Below are 14,395 nucleotides of genomic sequence, written 5' to 3'. Positions count from 1 at the left end.
TCTTCACCTTGTTCTCTTCTCAGAAACTGTTCTCAAGTTCTCTTTTTCTTACTGTTCAGACCATAAGGTTATCAAGGACCAGACATGTTTCATGAAGAAAACTGAAAATTAAATTGCGATTTCTCAGAAAAACAGTTGAAAAGATCACTGGCTTTTTGTAATGTACCATTAGTAGGCTGTCTCCTCAAAGTAAGCCCACATATCACCTTACAATGATATCCTAATACAAGTTTTTCTAAACTAAACTTAGTAGTAATGATCCAGTTAGTGGAAAAAAAAAGGATGGTGAGTGATTTAGTTGAAAAGTGTCCTTTGACATACAAAATGCCAAGAGGACAAAATGATTGATGACTATGAGAAATCGACAGTTATTTAACCTCCTATTATTACTAAGACAATAATGAAAACCAAAGAAACCTTGGAGTCAGGACACCGAGTGAGGAATATGTGCTCGATCTGTGAATGACACACAACAGGAATGGGACCTCTTGGCTATCTGAATTTAAATGCCTGAATTAGAACTAAATACAAGGGTATCAAAGGAGAGGAAGTGCCCAGAGAAATGAAAAGCATGTAAAAGTATTATGCAACAGCAAGTCTCCAGGTTTAGACTATCTCTTCAATTACTTTTTAAATTCTTTTACCTGGCAAAGAAGACCTAGAAGAAATAATGGGCTAACGCTGTACCATCTTCTTGTTCAAAACAGGTTTCTAGAGAATGAGAAACCAAAATCACAGCTTTTAATTGAAAACAAAGTACTAAAAAATAAGAAACAGATTGCAATTCATGAAAAAAGCACTTGGAAGTAATTAAGAACATTTGTAGAGTCATTACATTGAGTTCTACTGCTCACCTCTCAGAGTGAAAAGTTTCCCAGTAAGACAGTTAAATTAATATCCGGTAACCTACACCTCCTTTTCTTTCAACTGCACTATTCTCAGCATGCAGTAGTCTTACACATACTGCAATACTTCCTCTGAGACCCTTTAGGAGAAAGGCTACCCTCACTGAAACTGAGTAAAGAATGAGTATCATGTCCTAGCTGAAAAGATGAAGAGAACTGAAGAACTAAAGGAGTAAGAAATTATGCTTTTATACTAAATACTCCTATCCTTTCTGGACTATCTGTCCATTCTGATTCTGATGAAATTTTATTTCACAGTTCCTCCTAGCTCCTTTTCCATCAACCTCTACTCCATGCTCTTTATACATTTGTAGTAATACCTGTCCACCACCTTGTCTTGGTTATTTTTTCAAGGGCATCCAACAAGTCTGGTACCTGTCCTGACCAATAAAGAAATTTAAAGAAGGATGATTTTTCTCTGCTAAAGCCATACTTAAAGTGCTTTTTCAATCAAATGTCTACTATTCTGACTTTTCAAACCTAATATATATAGTGACACTATATTGCTTCATGTAATGGCATGAAGTAATGTCAGCAAACTCACTTCAGTACTGGAATTCTTATTGCCCTGACAGTGCACAGCTCTGCCAGGGCTTACACAGGATGTTGCTGTGAGGCAGGGTATATCCAGTGGTGCAGAAAGCCCAGCTAACACCACTCTTCTCCCTCAAAGCATGCACAGGCACAGCATAATCTAGTGAAAGTCAGATATTATTACATTTATATGACAAAACATACTGAAATGTCACCTACATACAAAATCTGGTACCACTAGAATAAACTGCAAATATTCCATTTGCTGCAACAAGTTTACTTCACACTATGAGACTTCTTATTTCTAAAGTACAAGGAACAGTAGAATGATACAAAACAACACAATACAGAATGCTTGGAGATCCAAACCAAGTATAAGATAAAGAAATTAAAATGTTCATATTAACTTCAAAAGATGAAGTGTTAACTTCTCATTTCAAAATGAAATGTGAACTTCTTGTTTCAAAAGTGCTGTGTCCTTTCTCTCATATACACGGACAAAAGTATCTCTCACAGAAAAATTAATTGCTAGGTGTATTTTCTAAAGTATACACTCATCCTTACCTGCATTTCTTGGCAAAAAGAAGCAGTTGGTCCAAAAACAATCTGACACTGTTCATCTGCAGTGTAAGTCATCCCTGGGAGACTGGAGGGAATAATCACAGAATTGAGGCTCTGAGGATTCGTCTGTAGCAGACAGTTACTGGCCTTTGACCTGGCAATATGCAGAGATTCATATACTGAGCAACCCTCAACAGTATGACTGTCATTGACTTAAAACATGCATTTAACATTAGAAAAATGGGGACTCAACATTTTTTTCACTCAGAGAAATTATTAAGAAATTAATATGGCTTATTGGATATAAGTTATCAATGTTTCCTGACACTGGAGATCTCCAGGATTATCAGGAAAGTGCTGGACATTTTAGTGTAAATTTTACCTAAGTGATTGAGGTTTGAATAGAGATTTAACCAATTATTAAAAGTGGACAATTTATAATGAGTAGGCATTATAAAGCATATGCAGATTAGTCTTTTCATCTTATCCAGCAAGACCTCAAAGTAATGACTTCAGATTATATACATATATATACACAGATATTTCAAAAGACATACACTTCTGAGCTGCTAGCCGGAAATCTAACTTTTACAAAAACTAAAGAGAAAAAAATATTTGAAAATATTAAAGATACTAAAGCACCAAATCATGGTTCTGATTTCTCTCTAGATTCACTACAAATGTTGTCAGGCTGACATATCCATACTTACATGAATTATTGCAGTGTAATAAACCAGACCTTCTGAGAGCTGCTTAATTGTTGCAAGTAAATTCTCAACAGATGCATTTATAAATTTAATAAAAGACTAGAGCTTCAGGGAAGACATCCCAGTTAAGAGTATGGAGTGAATCTAAAGCTTTTTATTTGGTTTCTAGGTATACCATTCTTTATTAAATATTTCATGGTAAATTTCTATTAAAAATTAACATCTCATTATACTGCATAGGTTGCTATTGAACGGCAAAACACAGACCAGATAATCAACATTATATTCATATGTCATTCACCATCCAACATTCTTCAATACATAAGTTATTAATATATTTAAAATATTTCCACATATATCAAATGTATATATAAACATATACGTATAATCATATATATTAAGACATGAAAATGTCTCAAGCAACAATACAAATAATTGTTGAAAACATATTTAAATCACTCTGTCAAGTCTAATATAATTCCTAATGACTTAAATTATTTTAATGGATTATGCAAACACAAACCTCCCACAGAAATTATATAATATTGGAAAATTGTTATTTCCTGATATTTACTGCATCAATTTGTAAACTACCTACAGTAAGAGCTCTTTGTCTTGAACGATATACCTGAGGAATCTTTCCAGATCTTCCCTGCTGCATCGAGACCATGAAACATCCCCAAGATTTTGTCCTTTAATCCACTCCCCAGACATGATATGGAGACCATCTGCACAGGATTGGTGGTCATTGTCGTGATTTATCCCCATGCTGAAGTTATTAAAAATAAACCAAAGCACAACAAAGAAACAAGTTGTTTTCAAGATGTTTAAAAGTTAAAAGTCTTAAGAGTTAAAAGTCTTGCAAGAGGCTATGAAAAACTCCTATATTCCACATATATGAAATCTCTTTCAATTTTCCCTATTGCCTTTTACAGAAATACAACCATGTGTGAAGAACAACAAAATGAAAGGTGAAACTAAAGCCTCATTCCTCTCATGAGAAATACTCATATTCTGATCAGCTCTTCAGTATACATTTTGAACAATTTTTTTAAATATTCACAAGTGCACAACTACTGCAGAGTAAATGAACTGCACTTCTCTTGCTGATGGGCAACAAAAATACTGTAAATTTACATTTTGAGATCAGTGACTTATTCAGACTTTTGGCAGTAATTCTATCTCAATTCCATATAGAACTGGATTACTGAAATTTTACAGAATAGTAAGATGCTTACTAGATTTGTGTATAATTATTGTATCCAAAGAAAAATCAGATAAATGTCTACTGTTACAAATAATATTGATGAAGCAATTCAATGGATTTTGGTTTTCAAGACAGAGCGTCCATATTCATCCCAGTGAGTTCTCACAGAGAGTGCTGCAACAGAAAAAAATCTACTAAAAATCTGCTTGAAATTGCCACTTTAACTGAAATAATGACTTGCTGTCACTCTCATTAACAGTAAGTAAACAGGAGAGGAAGGAAACAGACAAATACAAAATTTTCAAAATTAGCAAAGTGGATACATGCTTGACTGGCATTAAAAGAAATAAACAAAAGACTCCTAGCTATTTCTCAACATATATAAATGAGAATGGGATTACTCTCCAGAGCACTGTATAGAAGAAGCTGCTGAAACTTTGCAGCCTTGCTCTGCCCTGTAGGAAAGCAAAACTTTAGCATGAATAAAGCTTTATGTTGTATTGACTCCTTCAGCAAAGAGCAGTCAAATCATTAAGAAATTGCAAAGGCAGAAGTTTGACACTTAGGTGGAAAAACTAAAGTACATCTTGCTTCTCTATATTTCACTACACTGCAGTGTCAAAGGGCAAAACAGGCCTGCCACCCATCACTGAAAACACCAGTTCACTTTTCTTCTCCACTCTTTCCCAAAATCCCCTCATGACCAGATCAAATTTTGCATCATTTTGCAAACTGCATTACCAGGTGTTTACTAATGAAATGAACTTATATGCCATGTAGAGCTTTCTGTTGCCTATCTGAGTGCTCAGTCTCTTACACTGATGTGTACACTCAACAAACAGGAGCACCCAAACAGCTCCCTCTGCATAAATAGCTGATTTTGTTATCTGTAAACAGTGTAACCAAGGTAAAAAACAAATCTGCTTCACGGTGAACCAGCTGAATGGGACAAAACAATTGCATAAAAGTGTCTCTGCACTTTCTGTAATTTTTTCTTACATGCCTCACATGGAGAATTTGAGACGTGCTTGTCTCGAGAGTTATAACCATAAGAACTACGGAAGTCATCAGAAAATCTAATGAGAACTTTGCTACCTGCATAAGAAATAGGTTCAAGGAGATTTGCTCTTCCATGCTCTTTCACCTTTAATTTAAGTAAATGTCACAAAGTACTAAGCAAATAGTCAAGAGTAGTATTGAAGCTTTTATCAGAATGATTCGTTATTTCAAAAGGGAAATAAATGGTCATCATGAGAACACCAACCAATTAAAACACATCACAGTATGTGAGATGCTACTGAAGCAACAGAACCTGCTCTTAGATGTTCTCAGAAATCTTTTCTTAAGTGTATGCAGTTGATCTCTTCTACAGAATGGTAATGACAGCATGATTATATCTGATCAATTACAAAACCACATAAATTATATTTGCTGTAGTATTTGCTCTGATTCTTTCACCATGTCACATTATGTGCATGGTGAAAGAAAGAAGTTGAACAGCCATTGCTACCTTTCTGTTCAGCAAAAGAGTCAGTAATAGAAGTATATATATCTATTTCTTCATTAATAATCCAGGATACAACAATATTCAATACTGACACTGGTGGTGCTGCTATTTTATAGCCTTCTTTGCTGTAATGACATCAGGAAAGAGACAACTATATCCTTTTACTAAAACAAATGTGCTTCAGAAACTGTTTTGATAAGGTGCTGTACTGTGCTCTTCCTATAGCATTTATTAGCATTTGGCACATGGCCCCCTCTGGCCACAGGCTCCTATCTCTCACAGCCTCATGCAATACCTCCTCAAGCATCTGGGAGGAAGACACGGAAATCAGGGCTGAGTGGATAGCTTTACAACAGCAGGAAGAAACATAATTAATTAAGATGACAGTGCTGCACCTAAACAAGTAATAGATCGTATCTGTATGGAAATAAATCAATTCTGTTTTAAGAACAGAAGCATTAGTTTTTCATTGATATATTCAAATGCTCCACTCATTCTGTTTAAGGACTATATTCAGCAGATACAGTAGGAAAGTAGGAAGCATCCTATGGAATGAATTTTCTAACTAAAATAGTAGCAATATTTCAACTTGCAATAAGCAAGTAAACTATATAATCTCAGTTTAAATGTATTTTGACAAAGAGCCTTCATCAAATAAATTCCACTAACATTGCTGTCAAGCCAACCTAAATATATTTCTATCTAATAAAATCTCAAAAACTTGCTTAAAGAAAGCTGCCAGGTATTTTTTTGTGACACCATGCGAAAAGTTGCAAAAATCTGCTAAATTTTGAAGATGATCCCTATTGATGTTTAATGTGCATTAGCAAAAGTACAAAGAAAAATCCTTAATCTCTCTGCTTAGAAGTCAGCATTAACCCAGGCCACTGAACAAAGAAGAAAAACATTAGTTCCATTTTTCAGTTAAAAAGTTATTATTCTACAATTCACTACTTCTGCAGTTATATGCACACAGAGATTCAAGATAGACAACAGTATCTCTCCTGCCACCAAGGAAATAGGTTATATTCCTGCAGGCATAAAATGCATTCCAGTGTCAACCCACATACAAAAAAGTACCAAGTACTACATTTTTATTTGATTTAATTTGATTATAGCTGAATATTAAGAAACAAAAGCTCTCTTAAGTGGCAACAAGGGGTCCTCAGTCACTATACCATACTTAAATAATAAGTCAATGCACTTATTTTTTGTCTTTTAGAAATAATTAAGTCTGAGTTATAAAATGGTATTTTCATATTGTTCTTTGCAAAGGGCAGATCATGACCTGGTTATTATCATCACATTCTACTCAAAGGCATGGTAATGCAGCTGAACAAAAATGATGCTGTTAAGCCAAAAATTGCCAATGTAGGTACAAAGACTAAGTAAAAAAACATAACACAAGAGCAATCAATTGTGTGAGTTCAGACAGATTTGAAAAACTTTCCGTTTTATCTGTAGATATATTTTTAAAAGCTAGAAATAAAAAGATCAAAAACCAAAATGCTAGTGTTCAGTGAGACAAATTAGGAAGGAAGAGATGGATTTGGAAATTCAAGTGATCAAGTAGCCAAGGAACCAGGGGAAGGCTGATTACTCAGTATAATAAATACCTTCCCAAATCCTAAAAATTAACAGATCAGCCCAAGAGATATAAATAGCAGAGGATCTTTAATGTAAATTGCAAATCCAGAATAACACTACTAATTTACGTTGATGACAGAATGAAAATGATTCGCAAACCTATTTATATCTGTGACATGTGATGTGATCTGGATGACATCTGATTATTTTCAAAATTTGTACTTTTATAAATGATTACTACACAGCATTTCTAAATTCACTGCAATTACTACCCTATGGATTTTTTCCATTCTAACAAAATGGAAAAAATCACAAACATATAATGGATTTATTACTTAAAAAGCTAAAAATAAGAACTAATTATTACAAAGAGTTATCCTCCCTGTTATTTCCACTGTTTTCTTTTTTGTCACCATTACATGTAATACATGTAATTACATATTCATGTAATTTCTTGAGCTATGGGCTTGGAAACAACAAGGTTTAAATGTTTACTTGGCATTTACTAGTCCCAGCAATTTGTCTTATCTGAAACTATGTGTATCGCAGTATCACAAGGATGTATGTTGCAAGTGAAAATAACACCAACTATTTGACTATCACAGACAAGGGAATGGAAACTGTATTACTTTGTTAGTACTTCTATTGCACTTATTCAACGAAAATAGCTTTAACATCCATAGCTTCAACAGAGAAATGATGAAAACAAATAGCAGATTTTTAGAGGCTATTTATAGAATTTGTGCAAAAATGTGTATTACTATATGTGGGTTTGGGGTTTTTTAAATCTGTTAGTGAAATTATAAGTCCTGTATGATCTTTTAGAAGTGTTTAAAAACACATGAGGGTTTCACAGATCATTACATAAATGGAGTAAGACACATGGCTCTACTTGTAATGAACTATTTAGCTTGAAGTGAATTAAAAGGCAAACAACTGAGGTACAGAAAAAGTGTAATGGTAAAACGTAACAAAATCACTAGTTTTAAAAAAAAACTTTGCCTTCAGAGAAACAATCTACTGGACAAAGAAACCTCAGTCTTTCATTTAATAATTCAGTGGTAAAAAGACAAAAATTGAAAGAAACATTTATGTAACAAACAGTTCTCTTTTGGCAATCATTGCTCATTCTCTAGGATGGTGGAAACTCAGATTACATTTTTAATCATAAAATAATTAAAAATATACAGCATATACTGCATTCTACTGCCCAGATAAGTTTGCAACTTTTGCTAAAACAGCTGCTTTCTTTCTAACACATCAATATTTCTATCAGCATGCTTCAAGAAGCTGAATCAAGACACAACACATTGACTGAAGTATAGAAATAATTTTAAGCTTTGATGTGACAGCTGTATTTAAAGTCATAGCATGGAGATACATACTGAACCTCACTTTAGTTGTATACAGAGAGTATATAGAACAGTGAAGTATTCACCTCTGCCAAACACAATACCCAAGCTACATCCTGTAAATTGCAGTATTTCAAGATAAACAATTATGTTAAGTCTATGGTTTATGACTTTAACCCTATGCCAAGGAAAAACATTGACAAATAACTTTTATTAAAATTGCAGAAAATATGTAATCAGCAAAAAGACCTGGAATAGAAAAAAAGAAAAAAAAGGTTCCTTTTTTAGAAAAAACATTAACACTATTATGATATTTTGCCAACATTTTCACAGCTATTTTAAATGTATCAATGTATCTATTGATTAAGCCTATGCTTTCTCTTGTTCAGTTACTAGCTGTTCAGTTCAGATATGATATTCTAATGTAAATTAACTATTAACATCCTAGCATGTTTTACTCTGGCAGTAATGGCTACAAAAGAGCCAACTTCGTGTACAAAATCACTGGATCTTTTTGACTTACTGATGCTGATGTAGTGCTAGTTCACTGTCTCAGTGCTTCATTTCTTCTTGAGAGATTTCTTTCTTAATCTGTGAAGCTAAAGAAAGCTTTTCTACCAGCAAAGACTAGTGAGTCTTGTTTTCTGCTAGGTATTGATGCGATGAGTTCGCATAAAATAAGACCTTTCCTCTGCCTCGTCTGTGCTCAGAATTGGACTAAGCAAAGCAACTTTTTTTCATGATTTTGAATCACCATATAAATTCTGAGAGAAGAGTAAATGGAAATGCAAAGTATGTAATAAACTGTGTCCTTTTCTGTCATCCCTAATTGCACATGCATTTTATTGGATGACTTCCAAACCACTGGCAGATTTTGTGTGATCTGACCAATAAGATCTTGGACAGCTTTCAGCCAGCATTTCATTACTGTGGAACACAGGTGGCTACTTCAATGTACATGCTGGAAACCAGAGACTATTTATTTTTAAAGAACTTTCCCACTAAAGCATGAAAACTGTATGACAAAAACTAAGGACCTTGTGACAAGGATTTCAAGGACCTTGTGACTGTTTTTTGAGGACAATGCTATTTTTGCCAGTACTTTCTATTTACTATCATTGGAGGGGTATTAAATGTCCTGCTGTATGGTCAAACATCTACTACCCACTTTGAACTTCATTAAAATAAGTTTTTCATTAAAAAAAAAGATAATAATTTTTTTAAAGGCTTAAAAGTGCACTGTGGGGGTTTTACTGCAATAGTTTAGAAGAGTTATCTTATACCTTCTCTTCCCAGTCTAACAGAATAAAAGTCAGTATTTGTGATGAAACTAGTGGAATTCTTCTCAGGTAACTCATGAAATAAATAACATGCAATGCTGAAATGCAATACAAAGTGAACCCACCCTTAACTGTTATCAAAACTATAAACTAAGGAAAAAAGAAAAGTGGAAGCACTGTATTTTTAATATATTAAAAATATATTGCGTAAAAATAAAGTACTATGCTTTATAGATAAAATTTCCTCTAAAGTGAACATTTTTTAACAAGTAGGACAGAAAATGTTACCAGAGATAGTAAAACAACACCAAAATGATATAAAAATACATTAATTTTTTAATCCCCTAAACTAATAAATTCAGAATTCATATTGGCTTTTAGCTTACTACTTACAAAAACAGAACTTCTAAATCAGCATTAGTGAAAAAAATTCTTCAAAAATTAAAGCAGCACCTTAAAATTTCTAATATTTTAGAAGAGAAGGCCTGAAGGTTGAAAAAAGTATTAATGAAAACACTAATAAATAAAACACAGTACGTTGGACATTGTTTTTTTCATATTTTTACTCTTTTACTCAAAACAAAAGCCTGAGTAGCAGACTGCAGGAGAAACCCAGTAAACATTCACTACTAATGAAGACAGTTGCAAAGGAACTGTACTTGCACTCAGACATTTCTGCTGCTGAAGAATCACACAACACCACCTCCTACAGCATGAGCTCCTTAGTAATTACCAGGTTTTGTTTCAAAACTATTCAACTTACCACAGCTGCATTTTTTCCTGCAGGAAACGGGTTTTCAATTTCCACTCCTAATTCCACACTGTGGCCCACATGTCCTCAGATTTATTTCATTTATGGTTCATTTGTCAAAGAACTAAAAAAGTTCTGAGCATTCAGAAAAATTTTCTAACTTACTCCATCAGCGAACTTATCTGCTGACCAAATTCAGTTTGTTTCTTTCCCCTTACCCTTGGTTTACTGTCATAAGAACAAGTGTCATAAGAAAACTGAGAAAGAGTTGTCGTCTACCCAATCCCACCTTCCAATATTAGAAAACACTACAAATGAAAATAAAAAAAAAAAAAAAAAAAAAAAGAAAAAGGACAGCCTGTGGCTACAGAACACAAACATTTTTTCCTTTCAAAGGCTTTCTTTTATCATAATTAGCACTCAAGCAGTCTGGCAGCCAGTAGTTGCTTAGTCCAGTTAGAAGGAGTCAAGAAAACAAACAAAAAAGAGATCAGCCTCATATGCACACCGCCCCTTCCCTCCAAGTTGTGTAATTGCTCTAAATTTGCATATTTTGTACCCAAGAGAAAAATCAAATGGAAATGCTTTAACTTCTAATTAGTTCTCACAATCAAGTGCATGTTTCAACACTGGATTCTATGCTCTCCACTCTTAGGCAGCTTTGACCATATTTAAATCAAAACACTTCTAATTTAAAGTGTTTCTCCTAAGATACCTAACCTCAACATTCAGTGATTCAAATGATGTAACAAAACGTCAGTCTCTATTGTCACTCCAAAGCTGCTGTTCTAAAAATTTATAATCAGATTCTTTGTCATCCTTGCCTGTTAACGGGAGGAAAAATCAATATTCTTATTGTGATGGCTGCTGACCATGGCACACTTTAATGGGATCTATTCTGATAATGTCAGAATAAATATGAGCTTTTCCAACTCATCATCTCATTCAAATGATTGTTGCCAACAATTGTTAGAACTGGACCTGATACACAATCCCAGAGTTCCAAAACAAAAATCATCTTGGGGTACCTGTTTTACTTCTAGAAAATGACAGTTCCACCTGCTAACTCAGTCATTGTGTAGTTATAAAGGTTCCTGTATTACTCCAAGTTGTAAACATTTTCTTAATTTACATTATATATATCAGTATATATCACAATTATTATTAATACCCAAAACATTTATTTTCAATTTTTTCACAAAATGTAAAAGCTTGACTGAAAACTGAAATCAAATTAATTAAATCATAGTAATATTACAGGAAATGAATACTAGGGCTTGTTATCCACATACTTACTTGTGACCCATTTCATGAGCAATGGTAAAAGCAAGATTCAGACCATTGTCCTCTGCAATTATACATTTTCGTTTTTCACTGCACATTCCACTCAGATATGCTATACCTAGGAAATACAATCACCAGAATTATTTTTTGTTATTGCTAGCTGAATGCACTATAGCATTATTGACCCAAAAAGGTCACCTTTGATAACCTTATAGTGATCAAAGCCATCTAAATAGTTAAATAGATAACTGACAAAAGGTTTCTTAATCATAAGCCAGAATGACTAGGTTTAACACAAAATTGGATAAATGACAACAAAGAAATTGCAAGTAGTGGTATTATTACCTGAAAGTAATATTGTCTGATCACACTGATAGCAAGATGAAGAAAAAGTATTCCTCAAAAACATTACTAGTTACCTCAGTAAGATGTGATTGAAGACACATATGAATATAGACACTACTGGAAATGAAAATAGATTTATACATGAATGGGGCACAAATCTGAACAGATTATTTCCTTTGACAGACTCAGAAAACTGAACAGAGTCGTGTCTCTACATTACCACTATTAAGTACTGATATAGTGTTCAGAATGTTAATGATTTTAAAATTGTGTAAAGACAGCAAAGAACTCGAAGAATTTGTAGGAGACTGCATCCTTAGAAACACATTCATTGCAGAGGCAAAACATTTTCAAATCAAAAAACATGAAATCTTTCAAATGACAACTCATGCTACATGAGTTATATTAACTTTACTGAAAATAAGAGAAGTAAGAAATGCTCTGAAATGTAGTGTTCTATTCTGAATGTTATGTTCCACTGGCTGAAATAAAAAAATAAAAATATTTCTAAAATAATTTTGTGCCTCGTAGTTGCAGAATCACATGCATTTTCTTTCAAGTTTTTATTGAAGAAACTGAAAAAGACAGAGCTGCTTTTAGTACTGTAGCTCTAGGTAGGAGAACTAGCAACAATACCAAAAGAAGGCAGATATCAGGCCCTGATTTCAGTTAACACCAATGAATTTTAAAAGTGCTAGAAAAAAGCAGAAATATTACTATAGCCATAGACAAAATCCAGTGCTGCATTTTGAAGAGGTGTGGGCATTCATATTATTATAATGCAAAATGTTTGGAAATACCTTTCTTACCGTGCTGCTTTTGGCTGAGATAGAGTTAACTTTGTTCACATAGCTTGTAGGGGGCTGTGGCTTGTGCTGGAAATACATGGATACTACAGGGATATTGTCATTACTTCTGAACAGTGCTTACATACAGCCAAGGCCTTCACCAGCAAGGAGGCTGAAGGTAAACAAAATGCTGGGAGGAGACACAGCTGACCCAAAATGAAAAAAGGGATAGTGCATATCCTATGACATCATGCTCAGCAACAAAAGTAGGGGGGAGATCAGTGGGTGGGCTGAGGCTCAGGGACTGGCTGGGGACTGGTTGGTTGGTAGTGAGCAATCATTTTCATTTACATAGCTTTTCTTTCTTGGGTGTTTATTTCTCTCTCTCTTAATTACATTCCTTTTCATTACAAAGTACATTATTATTGATAATGATTATGAGGATAATAATAATAATAATAATAATAATAATAATAATAATAATAATAATAATAATAATAATAATAATAATAATAATAATAATTTTTCAATTATTAAATGACATGAGTAACATCATTTTTTCTCTGTTATCCTGCCTGCCCCACACAGTTCATTTCCAAAGAACTATGGACACTGCAATTTTCATACCTTCTGCTGCTCTGCAAAAGCATTTAGCACTAGTAGACATTGTCAAAAATACTCAATATGTATCACCAATACTATTTTTAGATTTGGCATTCCTTGAAAGGAATTGATGTTTGGCCTTTTAAAGGGTAAATATATGAAACACAAGACCCTAATTTCACTTAGATTGTTCGATTTCTGATTCTAGAAATCTCCAAAAGAATCAAATGCACGTAACTTTATGACTTTTCTCCTATTAAAAAAAGTGAACCTCAGCATGCTGAACCAACAACAGCTACTATATGCAAAATAGCTAATTACTAGATGTGAAGTAGTTTCATGTCTTGTCCTTGATTATTAATTTCACATGTAGAGAAAAAGAGTCTGCCTTCAGTAAGCAGCTCCTCTTGTTTAGTTTTCCCTGGATTAGCTAACAGAAAGAATTACATGTATGTTCACTGCCACTTCCTGTGGCTTATAAACATAGCTGGAACTGCTCCAAGGTTAAATCCACCAAGCAACCAAAAAAAAAAAAAACCACAAAACCCAAACCAAAAACCCAAACCAAATAATTGCTCCCTTGTTATGACTAAGCTATTCCCAGTGAACCCCACAGTGCATAGCTTCAAATCAGAACACTTTGTATCTGAAAAGTGTTGTCTAGAAAGCAGTTGTCATCTCACAGATAATTTAAGGAAAGATCCTGAATTACATGTTAAGAAAGCCATGTTATGAAAAACAAAAAAAAACACTGATTGTATACATTCCAAATGTAAAATACTCAAATTGCTTCACTGTAGATAATTATTTCTCAAGCTAATTTAGTAGAAAAATACATGCAATATCAATTAAGGGACTAAAGTTTTACCTTTGTGCCCTAGAAGAACTTCTTAAGAGACAATATCTTCTTATCAAACATGTAAATATATAAAAGAATATATGCTGCTTCAGAAAAGTAGAGCTGTTGCCAAAGTCATAGGAGTA

The 14,395-nt window shown here is 33.6% G+C and overlaps 1 protein-coding gene across 1 annotated transcript in view; it reads right to left on the bottom strand.

Annotated features, from left to right (window-relative positions):
• ADAMTS19 (ADAM metallopeptidase with thrombospondin type 1 motif 19) overlaps positions 1 to 14,395 on the bottom strand; it is a 120,526-nt gene that overhangs the window by 43,794 nt on the left and 62,337 nt on the right. Inside the window, exons 8-10 of the mRNA XM_071730577.1 lie at positions 11,688 to 11,793; positions 3,336 to 3,476; positions 2,004 to 2,154 (exon numbers count right to left, since the gene is read on the bottom strand). Coding sequence (XP_071586678.1) covers positions 2,004 to 2,154; positions 3,336 to 3,476; positions 11,688 to 11,793 — 398 coding nt within the window. The remainder of the gene's footprint in view (positions 1 to 2,003; positions 2,155 to 3,335; positions 3,477 to 11,687; positions 11,794 to 14,395) is intronic.

This window comes from Heliangelus exortis, chromosome Z (assembly GCF_036169615.1).
Source record: "Heliangelus exortis chromosome Z, bHelExo1.hap1, whole genome shotgun sequence".
NCBI classification, from domain to species: domain Eukaryota; kingdom Metazoa; phylum Chordata; class Aves; order Apodiformes; family Trochilidae; genus Heliangelus; species Heliangelus exortis.
The sequence above is the reverse complement of the archived record's forward strand: the minus strand, read 5'-3'. Positions and strand labels throughout refer to the sequence as shown.